The sequence below is a fragment of the Carassius gibelio genome, chromosome A7 (assembly GCF_023724105.1).
Source record: "Carassius gibelio isolate Cgi1373 ecotype wild population from Czech Republic chromosome A7, carGib1.2-hapl.c, whole genome shotgun sequence".
NCBI classification, from domain to species: domain Eukaryota; kingdom Metazoa; phylum Chordata; class Actinopteri; order Cypriniformes; family Cyprinidae; genus Carassius; species Carassius gibelio.
In genome coordinates, this window is record NC_068377.1 from 9,642,433 (window position 1) to 9,668,519 (window position 26,087).

The 26,087-nt window shown below is 33.0% G+C and overlaps 1 protein-coding gene and 14 non-coding genes across 25 annotated transcripts in view; 1 reads left to right on the forward strand and 14 right to left on the reverse strand.

Annotated features, from left to right (window-relative positions):
- Positions 1 to 1,543, forward strand: part of LOC128016599 (calcium/calmodulin-dependent protein kinase type II delta 1 chain) — a 106,603-nt gene extending 105,060 nt beyond the window's left edge. For all 11 annotated transcript variants that reach the window (XM_052601230.1, XM_052601231.1, XM_052601229.1 and 8 more), the window contains one exon: positions 497 to 1,543. Coding sequence is in view for 1 of the 11 variants with exons in the window: in XM_052601231.1 (XP_052457191.1) it covers positions 497 to 500 (4 nt within the window). In the remaining 10 variants the exon portion in view is untranslated. The remainder of the gene's footprint in view (positions 1 to 496) is intronic.
- Positions 1,544 to 2,603: 1,060 nt separating this feature from the next.
- Positions 2,604 to 2,722, reverse strand: LOC128017976 (5S ribosomal RNA). Its single transcript, XR_008184666.1, has one exon. It is a non-coding gene; the product is annotated as a 5S ribosomal RNA (ribosomal RNA).
- Positions 2,723 to 4,341: 1,619 nt separating this feature from the next.
- Positions 4,342 to 4,460, reverse strand: LOC128017987 (5S ribosomal RNA). The gene has a single exon (XR_008184677.1). It is a non-coding gene; the product is annotated as a 5S ribosomal RNA (ribosomal RNA).
- A 1,619-nt stretch (positions 4,461 to 6,079) lies between these two features.
- Positions 6,080 to 6,198, reverse strand: LOC128017998 (5S ribosomal RNA). The gene has a single exon (XR_008184688.1). It is a non-coding gene; the product is annotated as a 5S ribosomal RNA (ribosomal RNA).
- A 1,398-nt stretch (positions 6,199 to 7,596) lies between these two features.
- Positions 7,597 to 7,715, reverse strand: LOC128017856 (5S ribosomal RNA). Its single transcript, XR_008184555.1, has one exon. It is a non-coding gene; the product is annotated as a 5S ribosomal RNA (ribosomal RNA).
- A 1,618-nt stretch (positions 7,716 to 9,333) lies between these two features.
- On the reverse strand, positions 9,334 to 9,452 carry LOC128017928 (5S ribosomal RNA). The gene has a single exon (XR_008184623.1). It is a non-coding gene; the product is annotated as a 5S ribosomal RNA (ribosomal RNA).
- Positions 9,453 to 11,071: 1,619 nt separating this feature from the next.
- LOC128017850 (5S ribosomal RNA) lies at positions 11,072 to 11,190 on the reverse strand. The gene has a single exon (XR_008184549.1). It is a non-coding gene; the product is annotated as a 5S ribosomal RNA (ribosomal RNA).
- Positions 11,191 to 12,809: 1,619 nt separating this feature from the next.
- On the reverse strand, positions 12,810 to 12,928 carry LOC128017868 (5S ribosomal RNA). The gene has a single exon (XR_008184566.1). It is a non-coding gene; the product is annotated as a 5S ribosomal RNA (ribosomal RNA).
- Positions 12,929 to 14,546: 1,618 nt separating this feature from the next.
- Positions 14,547 to 14,665, reverse strand: LOC128017904 (5S ribosomal RNA). Its single transcript, XR_008184600.1, has one exon. It is a non-coding gene; the product is annotated as a 5S ribosomal RNA (ribosomal RNA).
- A 1,398-nt stretch (positions 14,666 to 16,063) lies between these two features.
- LOC128017880 (5S ribosomal RNA) lies at positions 16,064 to 16,182 on the reverse strand. The gene has a single exon (XR_008184577.1). It is a non-coding gene; the product is annotated as a 5S ribosomal RNA (ribosomal RNA).
- A 1,618-nt stretch (positions 16,183 to 17,800) lies between these two features.
- LOC128017929 (5S ribosomal RNA) lies at positions 17,801 to 17,919 on the reverse strand. Its single transcript, XR_008184624.1, has one exon. It is a non-coding gene; the product is annotated as a 5S ribosomal RNA (ribosomal RNA).
- Positions 17,920 to 19,538: 1,619 nt separating this feature from the next.
- On the reverse strand, positions 19,539 to 19,657 carry LOC128017941 (5S ribosomal RNA). Its single transcript, XR_008184632.1, has one exon. It is a non-coding gene; the product is annotated as a 5S ribosomal RNA (ribosomal RNA).
- A 1,619-nt stretch (positions 19,658 to 21,276) lies between these two features.
- On the reverse strand, positions 21,277 to 21,395 carry LOC128017891 (5S ribosomal RNA). Its single transcript, XR_008184588.1, has one exon. It is a non-coding gene; the product is annotated as a 5S ribosomal RNA (ribosomal RNA).
- Positions 21,396 to 23,013: 1,618 nt separating this feature from the next.
- LOC128017905 (5S ribosomal RNA) lies at positions 23,014 to 23,132 on the reverse strand. Its single transcript, XR_008184601.1, has one exon. It is a non-coding gene; the product is annotated as a 5S ribosomal RNA (ribosomal RNA).
- Positions 23,133 to 24,530: 1,398 nt separating this feature from the next.
- LOC128017903 (5S ribosomal RNA) lies at positions 24,531 to 24,649 on the reverse strand. Its single transcript, XR_008184599.1, has one exon. It is a non-coding gene; the product is annotated as a 5S ribosomal RNA (ribosomal RNA).
- Between the last annotated feature and the right edge of the window lie 1,438 nt (positions 24,650 to 26,087).

Consider the following 26,087-nt stretch of genomic DNA (forward strand, 5'->3'; position numbering starts at 1 on the left):
GTCTGTTAAAAAGACCTGTTTGTCTAGGCTAGATAAAGGGATAGTTCACCCAAAAATTCTGTCATCATTTACTGGTTCCCATTGACTTCCATAGTAGGAAAAGAAATGCCATGGAAGTCAGTGGGAACAACCAACTGTTTGACTGCCAGCGATCTTCAAAATATCTTCTATGTTCAACATAAGAAAGCAACTCATACAGGTTTGGAACAACATATGGGTAAGTAAATGATGACAGTTTTCATTTTTGGGTGAACTATCCCTTTAATGCTGACCTGGTTCTGTACTAGCTTTTAAAGAAAAGCAAGTATGCGTTGTATTCTGTGTATCATAAATGTATTTCTCACAACTTTTCTTTTCTGAGCGAGTTGGAGGAAACTGCAGTAGATTTTCATTAAATAAAGTAAACTAAAGTTGGTTAAAACTTGGTCAGTGTATAAAAAAAAGTAATAAATAATATTTTTGATGAGGTAATATGTTATTTATTCTTCCTTTTCAGATAATAAGGACTCCAGAGCACAGCCCTTCCTGTCAACTGAGCTTCAACTCAACCATGATCTTCATAGTTTGGTCTACTGTACCAGAGTCTTGTTTACATGAACTGTTGGACTAGGATGTGGTGTGTTTGTATGCGAGTACATTTATATGTATTGAATATGCTGTTCACACACTATACTCATTATGTGAAAGGCATGTTCTTACTTAGTACTTGAATCTTTTTTTAAGGGTTACATTTTTGTATAACAAATTATATGGAGCCATTTGTTAGTAATCTGTGGTGTTTGGGTACATGGGTACTGTATATCAGAAAATAATAAATCAAGCTTTTTTTTTTTTCTTTGTATTTGTCATAAAAAAATGACAGATCCAAGATTTACTTATTTCTTAAAATGACAGATATATGAGCTTGTGAATAGTTTTCAGTGATGTACATTATGTGAAGTGCTATTTCTGCTTTACACTTTGGAGTATTACTAGTTTGTTAGCACACATAGGGCATATTGTGCTATTTTCTTGGATAATCCAAAATTATGATAGGGGATAAGGTTTAGAGATTTATTATTCATATTATTATAATTTTATTGTATTTTTTTTGCCCATGAATTGTCATACAGTTATAATACATCTGAATATATGAAAAAAAAAAACAATGTAACAACTCACACTTCACTACACCAGATATGCTTATATGCTCATTCTGTAAAAAAATATAATTGACTAGCAATGCCAGATAGGTTTTCATTGCTTTTCAATGAATTGTGATAGTATGTACATGAGAAACAGGTCTGGAAAAAAAGTTCTACCCATAATTCGCTACACACAATTACTTGGTAAAAACAATAAATGGCTAAAAACATGATGCCACAATGTACCATCAAAACAGGCATGTTGTTTGTCAGATGCAACTTTGATTCTTCTAACTCCAGTTATGATAATATATTAAGTTACAGTACAACATTATAGAAAAAGGTTATTACCAGATAACTTGATATAGTAGATTTCTATATATGTAAAACATCTAATAAAATGTGTGATTTCTGCAAAATACATGTATTGACATCATTTTGATTTATGTTTGTCAAAAAGTTAATTCCATCTAAACTTAATCAAACTGTGCTTTGTGGTATAATTTGCGGTAATGTATGTATGTATCGTTTCCAAGCTTATTAGTAAAGTAATATTTTATTAAAATTAAGCACAACTAAAGCCTTTATGATTATACAAACATCTGTGGTATGCAGTTGATCACCAGAACTTCATCTTCATAGAGGAGTTGTTCCAATTCGATGAGATAGTTTATGCAAATTTGCAGATCCAATTTTGTAGAGATTCATTGTTGTACTGTCCAATCAGTAATAGTAATGGACACATGCTGCTTAAATTGTATAATCTAGAATATTTCTTTAATGTCTGCTGGTTAACAAAAAGATCAGAAAAGTAGATTGAAACATATTAATTTTTCTTTTTGTTTTATTTTGCCAGTAATGCATGCTACTTTGTATGTATAATCAATATTGGGTTGAGGCACTTTGAGTGGAAGTAAATTGGGGCCTATATTTGAATTTGATGATGAGTTTAATTAATTGTTTTTTTTTTTGTGTTTTTTTTTAGATGATAAAAAACTCTTGTCCTGTTCCAAGTAATGAAAAAGTACCAAAATAACTGAAATATGTCATTTGTTTAATTGCAAATAATTTGATCCCACACCAACATCAGTGAAAAAATGAACATGAGAATGTGTTTTTTTGTTAATTTATTTGAAAATGAACTTTAAATCTAAGAGGGTGCATCTCCTGTGTAGTTTACCACTAAGGGGTTCGGATGACAATCAAATTTGGGAAGCTCCGTCTCAAACTGAAGAGAGGGGTGTCATTTCCAAAAGAGCACGCGGCGCTCAAGAGTTTGTAATAGAGACAGAGAAAAGGCCCGTCTATCGCCTCCTGCAGGAGAAAGGAAGAATGACGAGGCTGAGCTGTCCTTTGTGACACCGCAAGCAGAAAGATGGCACAGAGAAAGAGAAAACAGACAAAAAAGAAGCAGCTAATCCGTATAAAAGTGTAAAGGAACTAGAATGATAGCTGAGCCTTGGCTGAAGGAAAAGCAAAAGCTTACAGCACCTGGTATTCCCAGGCGGTCTCCCATCCAAGTACTAACCAGGCCCGACCCTGCTTAGCTTCCGAGATCGGACGAGATCGGGCGTGCTCAGGGTGGTATGGCCGTAAGCGAGTACAACAGTCAAGAGCGACCTATTTAAAGAAGACACACAGGCAGGCCAAAGAGAAACAGATCCTTTTCCACTCAAAGTTTTTTCCAAGTCTTTTAAAAGTCTTCTCTCTTTTTTAATATGAGCTAAATTAAGGGAAAGAAATAAGTAACAATAAAAAATATGCATTTTAATAAATAAATACATTCACAAAAGATAAATGTCGCGCGGTGACGCACTTTGTGTGGAAGTAATGGGGGCCTGTTTCTCAACTTTAACATCAGAAATGTCTTCTGGTTGAAATTGAATTAAATAAAAGTAAACAAATACTGCGCTTACTTTAAATTGAATGTAATTTGGGGGGAATTTGGTCATTTTAAAACAGAAATTTCAAACCTGGTTAAATTAAATTAAACCAAAATGTTTAAAATAATTAATATCAATAAATACAATCAATATTGCGTTGAGGCACTTTGAGTGGAAGTAAATGTCATCTGGTTAAAATAAAACCAAAACAATTAAAATAAAATTAAATAAAATATTGTGGTGATGCACTTTGAGTGCAGGTAATTTGGGGTGAATTTAGTGATTTTAAAACAGAAATTTCAAACCTGGTTAAATTAAATTAAACCAAAATGTTTAAATTAATTAATAAAATTAATAGCAATAAATACAATCAATACTGCGTTGAGGCACTTTGAGTGGAAGTAAATGTCATCTGGTTAAAATGAAACCAAATCTATTGAAATGAAATAAAATTAAATAATATAAAATTAAATAAAATATTGTGGTGATGCACTTTGAGTGCAGGTAATTTGGGGATGAATTTAGTGATTTTAAAACAGAAATTTCAAACCTGGTTAAATTAAATTAAACCAAAATGTTTAAATTAATTAATAAAATTAATATCAATAAATACAATCAATATTGCGTTGAGGCACTTTGAGTGGAAGTAAAAGTCATCTTGTTAAAATAAAACCAAACCTATTAAAATAAAATAAAATAAAATATTGTGGTGATGCACTTTGAGTGCAGGTAATTTGGGGTGAATTTAGTGATTTTAAAACAGAAAGGGCATGCCTATATTTTCCTACAATGAAACAATATTTGCTGATGAGTTTAATGAATTTTTTTTTTTTTTTTTGAGATGATAAAAAACTCTTGTCCTGTTCCAAGTAATGAAAAAGTACCAAAAAAGCTGAAATATGTCATTTGTTTAATTGCAAATAATTTGATCCCACACCAACATCAGTGAAAAAATGAACATGAGAATGTGTTTTTTGTTAATTTATTTGAAAATGAACTTTAAATCTAAGAGGGTGCATCTCCTGTGTAGTTTACCACTAAGGGGTTCGGATGACAATCAAATTTGGGAAGCTCCGTCTCAAACTGAAGAGAGGGGTGTCATTTCCAAAAGAGCACGCGGCGCTCAAGAGTTTGTAATAGAGACAGAGAAAAGGCCCGTCTATCGCCTCCTGCAGGAGAAAGGAAGAATGACGAGGCTGAGCTGTCCTTTGTGACACCGCAAGCAGAAAGATGGCACAGAGAAAGAGAAAACAGACAAAAAAGAAGCAGCTAATCCGTATAAAAGTGTAAAGGAACTAGAATGATAGCTGAGCCTTGGCTGAAGGAAAAGCAAAAGCTTACAGCACCTGGTATTCCCAGGCGGTCTCCCATCCAAGTACTAACCAGGCCCGACCCTGCTTAGCTTCCGAGATCGGACGAGATCGGGCGTGCTCAGGGTGGTATGGCCGTAAGCGAGTACAACAGTCAAGAGCGACCTATTTAAAGAAGACACACAGGCAGGCCAAAGAGAAACAGATCCTTTTCCACTCAAAGTTTTTTCCAAGTCTTTTAAAAGTCTTCTCTCTTTTTTAATATGAGCTAAATTAAGGGAAAGAAATAAGTAACAATAAAAAATATGCATTTTAATAAATAAATACATTCACAAAAGATAAATGTCGCGCGGTGACGCACTTTGTGTGGAAGTAATGGGGGCCTGTTTCTCAACTTTAACATCAGAAATGTCTTCTGGTTGAAATTGAATTAAATAAAAGTAAACAAATACTGCGCTTACTTTAAATTGAATGTAATTTGGGGGGAATTTGGTCATTTTAAAACAGAAATTTCAAACCTGGTTAAATTAAATTAAACCAAAATGTTTAAAATAATTAATATCAATAAATACAATCAATATTGCGTTGAGGCACTTTGAGTGGAAGTAAATGTCATCTGGTTAAAATAAAACCAAAACAATTAAAATAAAATTAAATAAAATATTGTGGTGATGCACTTTGAGTGCAGGTAATTTGGGGTGAATTTAGTGATTTTAAAACAGAAATTTCAAACCTGGTTAAATTAAATTAAACCAAAATGTTTAAATTAATTAATAAAATTAATAGCAATAAATACAATCAATACTGCGTTGAGGCACTTTGAGTGGAAGTAAATGTCATCTGGTTAAAATGAAACCAAATCTATTGAAATGAAATAAAATTAAATAATATAAAATTAAATAAAATATTGTGGTGATGCACTTTGAGTGCAGGTAATTTGGGGATGAATTTAGTGATTTTAAAACAGAAATTTCAAACCTGGTTAAATTAAATTAAACCAAAATGTTTAAATTAATTAATAAAATTAATATCAATAAATACAATCAATATTGCGTTGAGGCACTTTGAGTGGAAGTAAAAGTCATCTTGTTAAAATAAAACCAAACCTATTAAAATAAAATAAAATAAAATATTGTGGTGATGCACTTTGAGTGCAGGTAATTTGGGGTGAATTTAGTGATTTTAAAACAGAAAGGGCATGCCTATATTTTCCTACAATGAAACAATATTTGCTGATGAGTTTAATGAATTTTTTTTTTTTTTTTTGAGATGATAAAAAACTCTTGTCCTGTTCCAAGTAATGAAAAAGTACCAAAAAAGCTGAAATATGTCATTTGTTTAATTGCAAATAATTTGATCCCACACCAACATCAGTGAAAAAATGAACATGAGAATGTGTTTTTTGTTAATTTATTTGAAAATGAACTTTAAATCTAAGAGGGTGCATCTCCTGTGTAGTTTACCACTAAGGGGTTCGGATGACAATCAAATTTGGGAAGCTCCGTCTCAAACTGAAGAGAGGGGTGTCATTTCCAAAAGAGCACGCGGCGCTCAAGAGTTTGTAATAGAGACAGAGAAAAGGCCCGTCTATCGCCTCCTGCAGGAGAAAGGAAGAATGACGAGGCTGAGCTGTCCTTTGTGACACCGCAAGCAGAAAGATGGCACAGAGAAAGAGAAAACAGACAAAAAAGAAGCAGCTAATCCGTATAAAAGTGTAAAGGAACTAGAATGATAGCTGAGCCTTGGCTGAAGGAAAAGCAAAAGCTTACAGCACCTGGTATTCCCAGGCGGTCTCCCATCCAAGTACTAACCAGGCCCGACCCTGCTTAGCTTCCGAGATCGGACGAGATCGGGCGTGCTCAGGGTGGTATGGCCGTAAGCGAGTACAACAGTCAAGAGCGACCTATTTAAAGAAGACACACAGGCAGGCCAAAGAGAAACAGATCCTTTTCCACTCAAAGTTTTTTCCAAGTCTTTTAAAAGTCTTCTCTCTTTTTTAATATGAGCTAAATTAAGGGAAAGAAATAAGTAACAATAAAAAATATGCATTTTAATAAATAAATACATTCACAAAAGATAAATGTCGCGCGGTGACGCACTTTGTGTGGAAGTAATGGGGGCCTGTTTCTCAACTTTAACATCAGAAATGTCTTCTGGTTGAAATTGAATTAAATAAAAGTAAACAAATACTGCGCTTACTTTAAATTGAATGTAATTTGGGGGGAAATTGGTCATTTTAAAACAGAAATTTCAAACCTGGTTAAATTAAATTAAACCAAAATGTTTAAATTAATTAATAAAATTAATAGCAATAAATACAATCAATACTGCGTTGAGGCACTTTGAGTGGAAGTAAATGTCATCTGGTTAAAATGAAACCAAATCTATTGAAATAAAATAAAATTAAATAATATAAAATAAAATAAAATATTGTGGTGATGCACTTTGAGTGCAGGTAATTTGGGGTGAATTTAGTGATTTTAAAACAGGAATTTCAAACCTGGTTAAATTAAATTAAACCAAAATGTTTAAATTAATTAATAAAATTAATATCAATAAATACAATCAATATTACGTTGAGGCACTTTGAGTGGAAGTAAATGTCATCTGGTTAAAATAAAACCAAACCTATTAAAATAAAATAAAATAAAATATTGTGGTGATGCACTTTGAGTGCAGGTAATTTGGGGTGAATTTAGTGATTTTAAAACAGAAAGGGCATGCCTATATTTTCCTACAATGAAACAATATTTGCTGATGAGTTTAATGAATTTTTTTTTTTTGAGATGATAAAAAACTCTTGTCCTGTTCCAAGTAATGAAAAAGTACCAAAAAAGCTGAAATATGTCATTTGTTTAATTGCAAATAATTTGATCCCACACCAACATCAGTGAAAAAATGAACATGAGAATGTGTTTTTTGTTAATTTATTTGAAAATGAACTTTAAATCTAAGAGGGTGCATCTCCTGTGTAGTTTACCACTAAGGGGTTCGGATGACAATCAAATTTGGGAAGCTCCGTCTCAAACTGAAGAGAGGGGTGTCATTTCCAAAAGAGCACGCGGCGCTCAAGAGTTTGTAATAGAGACAGAGAAAAGGCCCGTCTATCGCCTCCTGCAGGAGAAAGGAAGAATGACGAGGCTGAGCTGTCCTTTGTGACACCGCAAGCAGAAAGATGGCACAGAGAAAGAGAAAACAGACCAAAAAGAAGCAGCTAATCCGTATAAAAGTGTAAAGGAACTAGAATGATAGCTGAGCCTTGGCTGAAGGAAAAGCAAAAGCTTACAGCACCTGGTATTCCCAGGCGGTCTCCCATCCAAGTACTAACCAGGCCCGACCCTGCTTAGCTTCCGAGATCGGACGAGATCGGGCGTGCTCAGGGTGGTATGGCCGTAAGCGAGTACAACAGTCAAGAGCGACCTATTTAAAGAAGACACACAGGCAGGCCAAAGAGAAACAGATCCTTTTCCACTCAAAGTTTTTTCCAAGTCTTTTAAAAGTCTTCTCTCTTTTTTAATATGAGCTAAATTAAGGGAAAGAAATAAGTAACAATAAAAAATATGCATTTTAATAAATAAATACATTCACAAAAGATAAATGTCGCGCGGTGACGCACTTTGTGTGGAAGTAATGGGGGCCTGTTTCTCAACTTTAACATCAGAAATGTCTTCTGGTTGAAATTGAATTAAATAAAAGTAAACAAATACTGCGCTTACTTTAAATTGAATGTAATTTGGGGGGAATTTGGTCATTTTAAAACAGAAATTTCAAACCTGGTTAAATTAAATTAAACCAAAATGTTTAAAATAATTAATATCAATAAATACAATCAATATTGCGTTGAGGCACTTTGAGTGGAAGTAAATGTCATCTGGTTAAAATAAAACCAAAACAATTAAAATAAAATTAAATAAAATATTGTGGTGATGCACTTTGAGTGCAGGTAATTTGGGGTGAATTTAGTGATTTTAAAACAGAAATTTCAAACCTGGTTAAATTAAATTAAACCAAAATGTTTAAATTAATTAATAAAATTAATAGCAATAAATACAATCAATACTGCGTTGAGGCACTTTGAGTGGAAGTAAATGTCTTCTGGTTAAAATGAAACCAAATCTATTGAAATAAAATTAAATTAAATAATATAAAATAAAATAAAATATTGTGGTGATGCACTTTGAGTGCAGGTAATTTGGGGTGAATTTAGTGATTTTAAAACAGGAATTTCAAACCTGGTTAAATTAAATTAAACCAAAATGTTTAAATTAATTAATAAAATTAATATCAATAAATACAATCAATATTACGTTGAGGCACTTTGAGTGGAAGTAAATGTCATCTGGTTAAAATAAAACCAAACCTATTAAAATAAAATAAAATAAAATATTGTGGTGATGCACTTTGAGTGCAGGTAATTTGGGGTGAATTTAGTGATTTTAAAACAGAAAGGGCATGCCTATATGTTCCTACAATGAAACAATATTTGCTGATGAGTTTAATGATTTTTTTTTTTTTTTTTTGAGATGATAAAAAACTCTTGTCCTGTTCCAAGTAATGAAAAAGTACCAAAAAAGCTGAAATATGTCATTTGTTTAATTGCAAATAATTTGATCCCACACCAACATCAGTGAAAAAATGAACATGAGAATGTGTTTTTTGTTAATTTATTTGAAAATGAACTTTAAATCTAAGAGGGTGCATCTCCTGTGTAGTTTACCACTAAGGGGTTCGGATGACAATCAAATTTGGGAAGCTCCGTCTCAAACTGAAGAGAGGGGTGTCATTTCCAAAAGAGCACGCGGCGCTCAAGAGTTTGTAATAGAGACAGAGAAAAGGCCCGTCTATCGCCTCCTGCAGGAGAAAGGAAGAATGACGAGGCTGAGCTGTCCTTTGTGACACCGCAAGCAGAAAGATGGCACAGAGAAAGAGAAAACAGACAAAAAAGAAGCAGCTAATCCGTATAAAAGTGTAAAGGAACTAGAATGATAGCTGAGCCTTGGCTGAAGGAAAAGCAAAAGCTTACAGCACCTGGTATTCCCAGGCGGTCTCCCATCCAAGTACTAACCAGGCCCGACCCTGCTTAGCTTCCAAAATCGGACGAGATCGGGCGTGCTCAGGGTGGTATGGCCGTAAGCGAGTACAACAGTCAAGAGCGACCTATTTAAAGAAGACACACAGGCAGGCCAAAGAGAAACAGATCCTTTTCCACTCAAAGTTTTTTCCAAGTCTTTTAAAAGTCTTCTCTCTTTTTTAATATGAGCTAAATTAAGGGAAAGAAATAAGTAACAATAAAAAATATGCATTTTAATAAATAAATACATTCACAAAAGATAAATGTCGCGCGGTGACGCACTTTGTGTGGAAGTAATGGGGGCCTGTTTCTCAACTTTAACATCAGAAATGTCTTCTGGTTGAAATTGAATTAAATAAAAGTAAACAAATACTGCGCTTACTTTAAATTGAATGTAATTTGGGGGGAATTTGGTCATTTTAAAACAGAAATTTCAAACCTGGTTAAATTAAATTAAACCAAAATGTTTAAAATAATTAATATCAATAAATACAATCAATATTGCGTTGAGGCACTTTGAGTGGAAGTAAATGTCATCTGGTTAAAATAAAACCAAAACAATTAAAATAAAATTAAATAAAATATTGTGGTGATGCACTTTGAGTGCAGGTAATTTGGGGTGAATTTAGTGATTTTAAAACAGAAATTTCAAACCTGGTTAAATTAAATTAAACCAAAATGTTTAAATTAATTAATAAAATTAATAGCAATAAATACAATCAATACTGCGTTGAGGCACTTTGAGTGGAAGTAAATGTCATCTGGTTAAAATGAAACCAAATCTATTGAAATGAAATAAAATTAAATAATATAAAATTAAATAAAATATTGTGGTGATGCACTTTGAGTGCAGGTAATTTGGGGATGAATTTAGTGATTTTAAAACAGAAATTTCAAACCTGGTTAAATTAAATTAAACCAAAATGTTTAAATTAATTAATAAAATTAATATCAATAAATACAATCAATATTGCGTTGAGGCACTTTGAGTGGAAGTAAAAGTCATCTTGTTAAAATAAAACCAAACCTATTAAAATAAAATAAAATAAAATATTGTGGTGATGCACTTTGAGTGCAGGTAATTTGGGGTGAATTTAGTGATTTTAAAACAGAAAGGGCATGCCTATATTTTCCTACAATGAAACAATATTTGCTGATGAGTTTAATGAATTTTTTTTTTTTTTTTTGAGATGATAAAAAACTCTTGTCCTGTTCCAAGTAATGAAAAAGTACCAAAAAAGCTGAAATATGTCATTTGTTTAATTGCAAATAATTTGATCCCACACCAACATCAGTGAAAAAATGAACATGAGAATGTGTTTTTTGTTAATTTATTTGAAAATGAACTTTAAATCTAAGAGGGTGCATCTCCTGTGTAGTTTACCACTAAGGGGTTCGGATGACAATCAAATTTGGGAAGCTCCGTCTCAAACTGAAGAGAGGGGTGTCATTTCCAAAAGAGCACGCGGCGCTCAAGAGTTTGTAATAGAGACAGAGAAAAGGCCCGTCTATCGCCTCCTGCAGGAGAAAGGAAGAATGACGAGGCTGAGCTGTCCTTTGTGACACCGCAAGCAGAAAGATGGCACAGAGAAAGAGAAAACAGACAAAAAAGAAGCAGCTAATCCGTATAAAAGTGTAAAGGAACTAGAATGATAGCTGAGCCTTGGCTGAAGGAAAAGCAAAAGCTTACAGCACCTGGTATTCCCAGGCGGTCTCCCATCCAAGTACTAACCAGGCCCGACCCTGCTTAGCTTCCGAGATCGGACGAGATCGGGTGTGCTCAGGGTGGTATGGCCGTAAGCGAGTACAACAGTCAAGAGCGACCTATTTAAAGAAGACACACAGGCAGGCCAAAGAGAAACAGATCCTTTTCCACTCAAAGTTTTTTCCAAGTCTTTTAAAAGTCTTCTCTCTTTTTTAATATGAGCTAAATTAAGGGAAAGAAATAAGTAACAATAAAAAATATGCATTTTAATAAATAAATACATTCACAAAAGATAAATGTCGCGCGGTGACGCACTTTGTGTGGAAGTAATGGGGGCCTGTTTCTCAACTTTAACATCAGAAATGTCTTCTGGTTGAAATTGAATTAAATAAAAGTAAACAAATACTGCGCTTACTTTAAATTGAATGTAATTTGGGGGGAATTTGGTCATTTTAAAACAGAAATTTCAAACCTGGTTAAATTAAATTAAACCAAAATGTTTAAAATAATTAATATCAATAAATACAATCAATATTGCGTTGAGGCACTTTGAGTGGAAGTAAATGTCATCTGGTTAAAATAAAACCAAAACAATTAAAATAAAATTAAATAAAATATTGTGGTGATGCACTTTGAGTGCAGGTAATTTGGGGTGAATTTAGTGATTTTAAAACAGAAATTTCAAACCTGGTTAAATTAAATTAAACCAAAATGTTTAAATTAATTAATAAAATTAATAGCAATAAATACAATCAATACTGCGTTGAGGCACTTTGAGTGGAAGTAAATGTCATCTGGTTAAAATGAAACCAAATCTATTGAAATGAAATAAAATTAAATAATATAAAATTAAATAAAATATTGTGGTGATGCACTTTGAGTGCAGGTAATTTGGGGATGAATTTAGTGATTTTAAAACAGAAATTTCAAACCTGGTTAAATTAAATTAAACCAAAATGTTTAAATTAATTAATAAAATTAATATCAATAAATACAATCAATATTGCGTTGAGGCACTTTGAGTGGAAGTAAAAGTCATCTTGTTAAAATAAAACCAAACCTATTAAAATAAAATAAAATAAAATATTGTGGTGATGCACTTTGAGTGCAGGTAATTTGGGGTGAATTTAGTGATTTTAAAACAGAAAGGGCATGCCTATATTTTCCTACAATGAAACAATATTTGCTGATGAGTTTAATGAATTTTTTTTTTTTTTTTTGAGATGATAAAAAACTCTTGTCCTGTTCCAAGTAATGAAAAAGTACCAAAAAAGCTGAAATATGTCATTTGTTTAATTGCAAATAATTTGATCCCACACCAACATCAGTGAAAAAATGAACATGAGAATGTGTTTTTTGTTAATTTATTTGAAAATGAACTTTAAATCTAAGAGGGTGCATCTCCTGTGTAGTTTACCACTAAGGGGTTCGGATGACAATCAAATTTGGGAAGCTCCGTCTCAAACTGAAGAGAGGGGTGTCATTTCCAAAAGAGCACGCGGCGCTCAAGAGTTTGTAATAGAGACAGAGAAAAGGCCCGTCTATCGCCTCCTGCAGGAGAAAGGAAGAATGACGAGGCTGAGCTGTCCTTTGTGACACCGCAAGCAGAAAGATGGCACAGAGAAAGAGAAAACAGACAAAAAAGAAGCAGCTAATCCGTATAAAAGTGTAAAGGAACTAGAATGATAGCTGAGCCTTGGCTGAAGGAAAAGCAAAAGCTTACAGCACCTGGTATTCCCAGGCGGTCTCCCATCCAAGTACTAACCAGGCCCGACCCTGCTTAGCTTCCGAGATCGGACGAGATCGGGCGTGCTCAGGGTGGTATGGCCGTAAGCGAGTACAACAGTCAAGAGCGACCTATTTAAAGAAGACACACAGGCAGGCCAAAGAGAAACAGATCCTTTTCCACTCAAAGTTTTTTCCAAGTCTTTTAAAAGTCTTCTCTCTTTTTTAATATGAGCTAAATTAAGGGAAAGAAATAAGTAACAATAAAAAATATGCATTTTAATAAATAAATACATTCACAAAAGATAAATGTCGCGCGGTGACGCACTTTGTGTGGAAGTAATGGGGGCCTGTTTCTCAACTTTAACATCAGAAATGTCTTCTGGTTGAAATTGAATTAAATAAAAGTAAACAAATACTGCGCTTACTTTAAATTGAATGTAATTTGGGGGGAATTTGGTCATTTTAAAACAGAAATTTCAAACCTGGTTAAATTAAATTAAACCAAAATGTTTAAAATAATTAATATCAATAAATACAATCAATATTGCGTTGAGGCACTTTGAGTGGAAGTAAATGTCATCTGGTTAAAATAAAACCAAAACAATTAAAATAAAATTAAATAAAATATTGTGGTGATGCACTTTGAGTGCAGGTAATTTGGGGTGAATTTAGTGATTTTAAAACAGAAATTTCAAACCTGGTTAAATTAAATTAAACCAAAATGTTTAAATTAATTAATAAAATTAATAGCAATAAATACAATCAATACTGCGTTGAGGCACTTTGAGTGGAAGTAAATGTCATCTGGTTAAAATGAAACCAAATCTATTGAAATGAAATAAAATTAAATAATATAAAATTAAATAAAATATTGTGGTGATGCACTTTGAGTGCAGGTAATTTGGGGATGAATTTAGTGATTTTAAAACAGAAATTTCAAACCTGGTTAAATTAAATTAAACCAAAATGTTTAAATTAATTAATAAAATTAATATCAATAAATACAATCAATATTGCGTTGAGGCACTTTGAGTGGAAGTAAAAGTCATCTTGTTAAAATAAAACCAAACCTATTAAAATAAAATAAAATAAAATATTGTGGTGATGCACTTTGAGTGCAGGTAATTTGGGGTGAATTTAGTGATTTTAAAACAGAAAGGGCATGCCTATATTTTCCTACAATGAAACAATATTTGCTGATGAGTTTAATGAATTTTTTTTTTTTTTTTGAGATGATAAAAAACTCTTGTCCTGTTCCAAGTAATGAAAAAGTACCAAAAAAGCTGAAATATGTCATTTGTTTAATTGCAAATAATTTGATCCCACACCAACATCAGTGAAAAAATGAACATGAGAATGTGTTTTTTGTTAATTTATTTGAAAATGAACTTTAAATCTAAGAGGGTGCATCTCCTGTGTAGTTTACCACTAAGGGGTTCGGATGACAATCAAATTTGGGAAGCTCCGTCTCAAACTGAAGAGAGGGGTGTCATTTCCAAAAGAGCACGCGGCGCTCAAGAGTTTGTAATAGAGACAGAGAAAAGGCCCGTCTATCGCCTCCTGCAGGAGAAAGGAAGAATGACGAGGCTGAGCTGTCCTTTGTGACACCGCAAGCAGAAAGATGGCACAGAGAAAGAGAAAACAGACAAAAAAGAAGCAGCTAATCCGTATAAAAGTGTAAAGGAACTAGAATGATAGCTGAGCCTTGGCTGAAGGAAAAGCAAAAGCTTACAGCACCTGGTATTCCCAGGCGGTCTCCCATCCAAGTACTAACCAGGCCCGACCCTGCTTAGCTTCCGAGATCAGACGAGATCGGGCGTGCTCAGGGTGGTATGGCCGTAAGCGAGTACAACAGTCAAGAGCGACCTATTTAAAGAAGACACACAGGCAGGCCAAAGAGAAACAGATCCTTTTCCACTCAAAGTTTTTTCCAAGTCTTTTAAAAGTCTTCTCTCTTTTTTAATATGAGCTAAATTAAGGGAAAGAAATAAGTAACAATAAAAAATATGCATTTTAATAAATAAATACATTCACAAAAGATAAATGTCGCGCGGTGACGCACTTTGTGTGGAAGTAATGGGGGCCTGTTTCTCAACTTTAACATCAGAAATGTCTTCTGGTTGAAATTGAATTAAATAAAAGTAAACAAATACTGCGCTTACTTTAAATTGAATGTAATTTGGGGGGAAATTGGTCATTTTAAAACAGAAATTTCAAACCTGGTTAAATTAAATTAAACCAAAATGTTTAAATTAATTAATAAAATTAATAGCAATAAATACAATCAATACTGCGTTGAGGCACTTTGAGTGGAAGTAAATGTCATCTGGTTAAAATGAAACCAAATCTATTGAAATAAAATAAAATTAAATAATATAAAATAAAATAAAATATTGTGGTGATGCACTTTGAGTGCAGGTAATTTGGGGTGAATTTAGTGATTTTAAAACAGGAATTTCAAACCTGGTTAAATTAAATTAAACCAAAATGTTTAAATTAATTAATAAAATTAATATCAATAAATACAATCAATATTACGTTGAGGCACTTTGAGTGGAAGTAAATGTCATCTGGTTAAAATAAAACCAAACCTATTAAAATAAAATAAAATAAAATATTGTGGTGATGCACTTTGAGTGCAGGTAATTTGGGGTGAATTTAGTGATTTTAAAACAGAAAGGGCATGCCTATATTTTCCTACAATGAAACAATATTTGCTGATGAGTTTAATGAATTTTTTTTTTTTGAGATGATAAAAAACTCTTGTCCTGTTCCAAGTAATGAAAAAGTACCAAAAAAGCTGAAATATGTCATTTGTTTAATTGCAAATAATTTGATCCCACACCAACATCAGTGAAAAAATGAACATGAGAATGTGTTTTTTGTTAATTTATTTGAAAATGAACTTTAAATCTAAGAGGGTGCATCTCCTGTGTAGTTTACCACTAAGGGGTTCGGATGACAATCAAATTTGGGAAGCTCCGTCTCAAACTGAAGAGAGGGGTGTCATTTCCAAAAGAGCACGCGGCGCTCAAGAGTTTGTAATAGAGACAGAGAAAAGGCCCGTCTATCGCCTCCTGCAGGAGAAAGGAAGAATGACGAGGCTGAGCTGTCCTTTGTGACACCGCAAGCAGAAAGATGGCACAGAGAAAGAGAAAACAGACCAAAAAGAAGCAGCTAATCCGTATAAAAGTGTAAAGGAACTAGAATGATAGCTGAGCCTTGGCTGAAGGAAAAGCAAAAGCTTACAGCACCTGGTATTCCCAGGCGGTCTCCCATCCAAGTACTAACCAGGCCCGACCCTGCTTAGCTTCCGAGATCGGACGAGATCGGGCGTGCTCAGGGTGGTATGGCCGTAAGCGAGTACAACAGTCAAGAGCGACCTATTTAAAGAAGACACACAGGCAGGCCAAAGAGAAACAGATCCTTTTCCACTCAAAGTTTTTTCCAAGTCTTTTAAAAGTCTTCTCTCTTTTTTAATATGAGCTAAATTAAGGGAAAGAAATAAGTAACAATAAAAAATATGCATTTTAATAAATAAATACATTCACAAAAGATAAATGTCGCGCGGTGACGCACTTTGTGTGGAAGTAATGGGGGCCTGTTTCTCAACTTTAACATCAGAAATGTCTTCTGGTTGAAATTGAATTAAATAAAAGTAAACAAATACTGCGCTTACTTTAAATTGAATGTAATTTGGGGGGAATTTGGTCATTTTAAAACAGAAATTTCAAACCTGGTTAAATTAAATTAAACCAAAATGTTTAAAATAATTAATATCAATAAATACAATCAATATTGCGTTGAGGCACTTTGAGTGGAAGTAAATGTCATCTGGTTAAAATAAAACCAAAACAATTAAAATAAAATTAAATAAAATATTGTGGTGATGCACTTTGAGTGCAGGTAATTTGGGGTGAATTTAGTGATTTTAAAACAGAAATTTCAAACCTGGTTAAATTAAATTAAACCAAAATGTTTAAATTAATTAATAAAATTAATAGCAATAAATACAATCAATACTGCGTTGAGGCACTTTGAGTGGAAGTAAATGTCTTCTGGTTAAAATGAAACCAAATCTATTGAAATAAAATTAAATTAAATAATATAAAATAAAATAAAATATTGTGGTGATGCACTTTGAGTGCAGGTAATTTGGGGTGAATTTAGTGATTTTAAAACAGGAATTTCAAACCTGGTTAAATTAAATTAAACCAAAATGTTTAAATTAATTAATAAAATTAATATCAATAAATACAATCAATATTACGTTGAGGCACTTTGAGTGGAAGTAAATGTCATCTGGTTAAAATAAAACCAAACCTATTAAAATAAAATAAAATAAAATATTGTGGTGATGCACTTTGAGTGCAGGTAATTTGGGGTGAATTTAGTGATTTTAAAACAGAAAGGGCATGCCTATATGTTCCTACAATGAAACAATATTTGCTGATGAGTTTAATGATTTTTTTTTTTTTTTTTTGAGATGATAAAAAACTCTTGTCCTGTTCCAAGTAATGAAAAAGTACCAAAAAAGCTGAAATATGTCATTTGTTTAATTGCAAATAATTTGATCCCACACCAACATCAGTGAAAAAATGAACATGAGAATGTGTTTTTTGTTAATTTATTTGAAAATGAACTTTAAATCTAAGAGGGTGCATCTCCTGTGTAGTTTACCACTAAGGGGTTCGGATGACAATCAAATTTGGGAAGCTCCGTCTCAAACTGAAGAGAGGGGTGTCATTTCCAAAAGAGCACGCGGCGCTCAAGAGTTTGTAATAGAGACAGAGAAAAGGCCCGTCTATCGCCTCCTGCAGGAGAAAGGAAGAATGACGAGGCTGAGCTGTCCTTTGTGACACCGCAAGCAGAAAGATGGCACAGAGAAAGAGAAAACAGACAAAAAAGAAGCAGCTAATCCGTATAAAAGTGTAAAGGAACTAGAATGATAGCTGAGCCTTGGCTGAAGGAAAAGCAAAAGCTTACAGCACCTGGTATTCCCAGGCGGTCTCCCATCCAAGTACTAACCAGGCCCGACCCTGCTTAGCTTCCAAAATCGGACGAGATCGGGCGTGCTCAGGGTGGTATGGCCGTAAGCGAGTACAACAGTCAAGAGCGACCTATTTAAAGAAGACACACAGGCAGGCCAAAGAGAAACAGATCCTTTTCCACTCAAAGTTTTTTCCAAGTCTTTTAAAAGTCTTCTCTCTTTTTTAATATGAGCTAAATTAAGGGAAAGAAATAAGTAACAATAAAAAATATGCATTTTAATAAATAAATACATTCACAAAAGATAAATGTCGCGCGGTGACGCACTTTGTGTGGAAGTAATGGGGGCCTGTTTCTCAACTTTAACATCAGAAATGTCTTCTGGTTGAAATTGAATTAAATAAAAGTAAACAAATACTGCGCTTACTTTAAATTGAATGTAATTTGGGGGGAATTTGGTCATTTTAAAACAGAAATTTCAAACCTGGTTAAATTAAATTAAACCAAAATGTTTAAAATAATTAATATCAATAAATACAATCAATATTGCGTTGAGGCACTTTGAGTGGAAGTAAATGTCATCTGGTTAAAATAAAACCAAAACAATTAAAATAAAATTAAATAAAATATTGTGGTGATGCACTTTGAGTGCAGGTAATTTGGGGTGAATTTAGTGATTTTAAAACAGAAATTTCAAACCTGGTTAAATTAAATTAAACCAAAATGTTTAAATTAATTAATAAAATTAATAGCAATAAATACAATCAATACTGCGTTGAGGCACTTTGAGTGGAAGTAAATGTCATCTGGTTAAAATGAAACCAAATCTATTGAAATGAAATAAAATTAAATAATATAAAATTAAATAAAATATTGTGGTGATGCACTTTGAGTGCAGGTAATTTGGGGATGAATTTAGTGATTTTAAAACAGAAATTTCAAACCTGGTTAAATTAAATTAAACCAAAATGTTTAAATTAATTAATAAAATTAATATCAATAAATACAATCAATATTGCGTTGAGGCACTTTGAGTGGAAGTAAAAGTCATCTTGTTAAAATAAAACCAAACCTATTAAAATAAAATAAAATAAAATATTGTGGTGATGCACTTTGAGTGCAGGTAATTTGGGGTGAATTTAGTGATTTTAAAACAGAAAGGGCATGCCTATATTTTCCTACAATGAAACAATATTTGCTGATGAGTTTAATGAATTTTTTTTTTTTTTTTTGAGATGATAAAAAACTCTTGTCCTGTTCCAAGTAATGAAAAAGTACCAAAAAAGCTGAAATATGTCATTTGTTTAATTGCAAATAATTTGATCCCACACCAACATCAGTGAAAAAATGAACATGAGAATGTGTTTTTTGTTAATTTATTTGAAAATGAACTTTAAATCTAAGAGGGTGCATCTCCTGTGTAGTTTACCACTAAGGGGTTCGGATGACAATCAAATTTGGGAAGCTCCGTCTCAAACTGAAGAGAGGGGTGTCATTTCCAAAAGAGCACGCGGCGCTCAAGAGTTTGTAATAGAGACAGAGAAAAGGCCCGTCTATCGCCTCCTGCAGGAGAAAGGAAGAATGACGAGGCTGAGCTGTCCTTTGTGACACCGCAAGCAGAAAGATGGCACAGAGAAAGAGAAAACAGACAAAAAAGAAGCAGCTAATCCGTATAAAAGTGTAAAGGAACTAGAATGATAGCTGAGCCTTGGCTGAAGGAAAAGCAAAAGCTTACAGCACCTGGTATTCCCAGGCGGTCTCCCATCCAAGTACTAACCAGGCCCGACCCTGCTTAGCTTCCGAGATCGGACGAGATCGGGTGTGCTCAGGGTGGTATGGCCGTAAGCGAGTACAACAGTCAAGAGCGACCTATTTAAAGAAGACACACAGGCAGGCCAAAGAGAAACAGATCCTTTTCCACTCAAAGTTTTTTCCAAGTCTTTTAAAAGTCTTCTCTCTTTTTTAATATGAGCTAAATTAAGGGAAAGAAATAAGTAACAATAAAAAATATGCATTTTAATAAATAAATACATTCACAAAAGATAAATGTCGCGCGGTGACGCACTTTGTGTGGAAGTAATGGGGGCCTGTTTCTCAACTTTAACATCAGAAATGTCTTCTGGTTGAAATTGAATTAAATAAAAGTAAACAAATACTGCGCTTACTTTAAATTGAATGTAATTTGGGGGGAATTTGGTCATTTTAAAACAGAAATTTCAAACCTGGTTAAATTAAATTAAACCAAAATGTTTAAAATAATTAATATCAATAAATACAATCAATATTGCGTTGAGGCACTTTGAGTGGAAGTAAATGTCATCTGGTTAAAATAAAACCAAAACAATTAAAATAAAATTAAATAAAATATTGTGGTGATGCACTTTGAGTGCAGGTAATTTGGGGTGAATTTAGTGATTTTAAAACAGAAATTTCAAACCTGGTTAAATTAAATTAAACCAAAATGTTTAAATTAATTAATAAAATTAATAGCAATAAATACAATCAATACTGCGTTGAGGCACTTTGAGTGGAAGTAAATGTCATCTGGTTAAAATGAAACCAAATCTATTGAAATGAAATAAAATTAAATAATATAAAATTAAATAAAATATTGTGGTGATGCACTTTGAGTGCAGGTAATTTGGGGATGAATTTAGTGATTTTAAAACAGAAATTTCAAACCTGGTTAAATTAAATTAAACCAAAATGTTTAAATTAATTAATAAAATTAATATCAATAAATACAATCAATATTGCGTTGAGGCACTTTGAGTGGAAGTAAAAGTCATCTTGTTAAAATAAAACCAAACCTATTAAAATAAAATAAAATAAAATATTGTGGTGATGCACTTTGAGTGCAGGTAATTTGGGGTGAATTTAGTGATTTTAAAACAGAAAGGGCATGCCTATATTTTCCTACAATGAAACAATATTTGCTGATGAGTTTAATGAATTTTTTTTTTTTTTTTTGAGATGATAAAAAACTCTTGTCCTGTTCCAAGTAATGAAAAAGTACCAAAAAAGCTGAAATATGTCATTTGTTTAATTGCAAATAATTTGATCCCACACCAACATCAGTGAAAAAATGAACATGAGAATGTGTTTTTTGTTAATTTATTTGAAAATGAACTTTAAATCTAAGAGGGTGCATCTCCTGTGTAGTTTACCACTAAGGGGTTCGGATGACAATCAAATTTGGGAAGCTCCGTCTCAAACTGAAGAGAGGGGTGTCATTTCCAAAAGAGCACGCGGCGCTCAAGAGTTTGTAATAGAGACAGAGAAAAGGCCCGTCTATCGCCTCCTGCAGGAGAAAGGAAGAATGACGAGGCTGAGCTGTCCTTTGTGACACCGCAAGCAGAAAGATGGCACAGAGAAAGAGAAAACAGACAAAAAAGAAGCAGCTAATCCGTATAAAAGTGTAAAGGAACTAGAATGATAGCTGAGCCTTGGCTGAAGGAAAAGCAAAAGCTTACAGCACCTGGTATTCCCAGGCGGTCTCCCATCCAAGTACTAACCAGGCCCGACCCTGCTTAGCTTCCGAGATCGGACGAGATCGGGCGTGCTCAGGGTGGTATGGCCGTAAGCGAGTACAACAGTCAAGAGCGACCTATTTAAAGAAGACACACAGGCAGGCCAAAGAGAAACAGATCCTTTTCCACTCAAAGTTTTTTCCAAGTCTTTTAAAAGTCTTCTCTCTTTTTTAATATGAGCTAAATTAAGGGAAAGAAATAAGTAACAATAAAAAATATGCATTTTAATAAATAAATACATTCACAAAAGATAAATGTCGCGCGGTGACGCACTTTGTGTGGAAGTAATGGGGGCCTGTTTCTCAACTTTAACATCAGAAATGTCTTCTGGTTGAAATTGAATTAAATAAAAGTAAACAAATACTGCGCTTACTTTAAATTGAATGTAATTTGGGGGGAATTTGGTCATTTTAAAACAGAAATTTCAAACCTGGTTAAATTAAATTAAACCAAAATGTTTAAAATAATTAATATCAATAAATACAATCAATATTGCGTTGAGGCACTTTGAGTGGAAGTAAATGTCATCTGGTTAAAATAAAACCAAAACAATTAAAATAAAATTAAATAAAATATTGTGGTGATGCACTTTGAGTGCAGGTAATTTGGGGTGAATTTAGTGATTTTAAAACAGAAATTTCAAACCTGGTTAAATTAAATTAAACCAAAATGTTTAAATTAATTAATAAAATTAATAGCAATAAATACAATCAATACTGCGTTGAGGCACTTTGAGTGGAAGTAAATGTCATCTGGTTAAAATGAAACCAAATCTATTGAAATGAAATAAAATTAAATAATATAAAATTAAATAAAATATTGTGGTGATGCACTTTGAGTGCAGGTAATTTGGGGATGAATTTAGTGATTTTAAAACAGAAATTTCAAACCTGGTTAAATTAAATTAAACCAAAATGTTTAAATTAATTAATAAAATTAATATCAATAAATACAATCAATATTGCGTTGAGGCACTTTGAGTGGAAGTAAAAGTCATCTTGTTAAAATAAAACCAAACCTATTAAAATAAAATAAAATAAAATATTGTGGTGATGCACTTTGAGTGCAGGTAATTTGGGGTGAATTTAGTGATTTTAAAACAGAAAGGGCATGCCTATATTTTCCTACAATGAAACAATATTTGCTGATGAGTTTAATGAATTTTTTTTTTTTTTTTGAGATGATAAAAAACTCTTGTCCTGTTCCAAGTAATGAAAAAGTACCAAAAAAGCTGAAATATGTCATTTGTTTAATTGCAAATAATTTGATCCCACACCAACATCAGTGAAAAAATGAACATGAGAATGTGTTTTTTGTTAATTTATTTGAAAATGAACTTTAAATCTAAGAGGGTGCATCTCCTGTGTAGTTTACCACTAAGGGGTTCGGATGACAATCAAATTTGGGAAGCTCCGTCTCAAACTGAAGAGAGGGGTGTCATTTCCAAAAGAGCACGCGGCGCTCAAGAGTTTGTAATAGAGACAGAGAAAAGGCCCGTCTATCGCCTCCTGCAGGAGAAAGGAAGAATGACGAGGCTGAGCTGTCCTTTGTGACACCGCAAGCAGAAAGATGGCACAGAGAAAGAGAAAACAGACAAAAAAGAAGCAGCTAATCCGTATAAAAGTGTAAAGGAACTAGAATGATAGCTGAGCCTTGGCTGAAGGAAAAGCAAAAGCTTACAGCACCTGGTATTCCCAGGCGGTCTCCCATCCAAGTACTAACCAGGCCCGACCCTGCTTAGCTTCCGAGATCAGACGAGATCGGGCGTGCTCAGGGTGGTATGGCCGTAAGCGAGTACAACAGTCAAGAGCGACCTATTTAAAGAAGACACACAGGCAGGCCAAAGAGAAACAGATCCTTTTCCACTCAAAGTTTTTTCCAAGTCTTTTAAAAGTCTTCTCTCTTTTTTAATATGAGCTAAATTAAGGGAAAGAAATAAGTAACAATAAAAAATATGCATTTTAATAAATAAATACATTCACAAAAGATAAATGTCGCGCGGTGACGCACTTTGTGTGGAAGTAATGGGGGCCTGTTTCTCAACTTTAACATCAGAAATGTCTTCTGGTTGAAATTGAATTAAATAAAAGTAAACAAATACTGCGCTTACTTTAAATTGAATGTAATTTGGGGGGAAATTGGTCATTTTAAAACAGAAATTTCAAACCTGGTTAAATTAAATTAAACCAAAATGTTTAAATTAATTAATAAAATTAATAGCAATAAATACAATCAATACTGCGTTGAGGCACTTTGAGTGGAAGTAAATGTCATCTGGTTAAAATGAAACCAAATCTATTGAAATAAAATAAAATTAAATAATATAAAATAAAATAAAATATTGTGGTGATGCACTTTGAGTGCAGGTAATTTGGGGTGAATTTAGTGATTTTAAAACAGGAATTTCAAACCTGGTTAAATTAAATTAAACCAAAATGTTTAAATTAATTAATAAAATTAATATCAATAAATACAATCAATATTACGTTGAGGCACTTTGAGTGGAAGTAAATGTCATCTGGTTAAAATAAAACCAAACCTATTAAAATAAAATAAAATAAAATATTGTGGTGATGCACTTTGAGTGCAGGTAATTTGGGGTGAATTTAGTGATTTTAAAACAGAAAGGGCATGCCTATATTTTCCTACAATGAAACAATATTTGCTGATGAGTTTAATGAATTTTTTTTTTTTGAGATGATAAAAAACTCTTGTCCTGTTCCAAGTAATGAAAAAGTACCAAAAAAGCTGAAATATGTCATTTGTTTAATTGCAAATAATTTGATCCCACACCAACATCAGTGAAAAAATGAACATGAGAATGTGTTTTTTGTTAATTTATTTGAAAATGAACTTTAAATCTAAGAGGGTGCATCTCCTGTGTAGTTTACCACTAAGGGGTTCGGATGACAATCAAATTTGGGAAGCTCCGTCTCAAACTGAAGAGAGGGGTGTCATTTCCAAAAGAGCACGCGGCGCTCAAGAGTTTGTAATAGAGACAGAGAAAAGGCCCGTCTATCGCCTCCTGCAGGAGAAAGGAAGAATGACGAGGCTGAGCTGTCCTTTGTGACACCGCAAGCAGAAAGATGGCACAGAGAAAGAGAAAACAGACCAAAAAGAAGCAGCTAATCCGTATAAAAGTGTAAAGGAACTAGAATGATAGCTGAGCCTTGGCTGAAGGAAAAGCAAAAGCTTACAGCACCTGGTATTCCCAGGCGGTCTCCCATCCAAGTACTAACCAGGCCCGACCCTGCTTAGCTTCCGAGATCGGACGAGATCGGGCGTGCTCAGGGTGGTATGGCCGTAAGCGAGTACAACAGTCAAGAGCGACCTATTTAAAGAAGACACACAGGCAGGCCAAAGAGAAACAGATCCTTTTCCACTCAAAGTTTTTTCCAAGTCTTTTAAAAGTCTTCTCTCTTTTTTAATATGAGCTAAATTAAGGGAAAGAAATAAGTAACAATAAAAAATATGCATTTTAATAAATAAATACATTCACAAAAGATAAATGTCGCGCGGTGACGCACTTTGTGTGGAAGTAATGGGGGCCTGTTTCTCAACTTTAACATCAGAAATGTCTTCTGGTTGAAATTGAATTAAATAAAAGTAAACAAATACTGCGCTTACTTTAAATTGAATGTAATTTGGGGGGAATTTGGTCATTTTAAAACAGAAATTTCAAACCTGGTTAAATTAAATTAAACCAAAATGTTTAAAATAATTAATATCAATAAATACAATCAATATTGCGTTGAGGCACTTTGAGTGGAAGTAAATGTCATCTGGTTAAAATAAAACCAAAACAATTAAAATAAAATTAAATAAAATATTGTGGTGATGCACTTTGAGTGCAGGTAATTTGGGGTGAATTTAGTGATTTTAAAACAGAAATTTCAAACCTGGTTAAATTAAATTAAACCAAAATGTTTAAATTAATTAATAAAATTAATAGCAATAAATACAATCAATACTGCGTTGAGGCACTTTGAGTGGAAGTAAATGTCATCTGGTTAAAATGAAACCAAATCTATTGAAATAAAATTAAATTAAATAATATAAAATAAAATAAAATATTGTGGTGATGCACTTTGAGTGCAGGTAATTTGGGGTGAATTTAGTGATTTTAAAACAGGAATTTCAAACCTGGTTAAATTAAATTAAACCAAAATGTTTAAATTAATTAATAAAATTAATATCAATAAATACAATCAATATTACGTTGAGGCACTTTGAGTGGAAGTAAATGTCATCTGGTTAAAATAAAACCAAACCTATTAAAATAAAATAAAATAAAATATTGTGGTGATGCACTTTGAGTGCAGGTAATTTGGGGTGAATTTAGTGATTTTAAAACAGAAAGGGCATGCCTATATTTTCCTACAATGAAACAATATTTGCTGATGAGTTTAATGAATTTTTTTTTTTTGAGATGATAAAAAACTCTTGTCCTGTTCCAAGTAATGAAAAAGTACCAAAAAAGCTGAAATATGTCATTTGTTTAATTGCAAATAATTTGATCCCACACCAACATCAGTGAAAAAATGAACATGAGAATGTGTTTTTTGTTAATTTATTTGAAAATGAACTTTAAATCTAAGAGGGTGCATCTCCTGTGTAGTTTACCACTAAGGGGTTCGGATGACAATCAAATTTGGGAAGCTCCGTCTCAAACTGAAGAGAGGGGTGTCATTTCCAAAAGAGCACGCGGCGCTCAAGAGTTTGTAATAGAGACAGAGAAAAGGCCCGT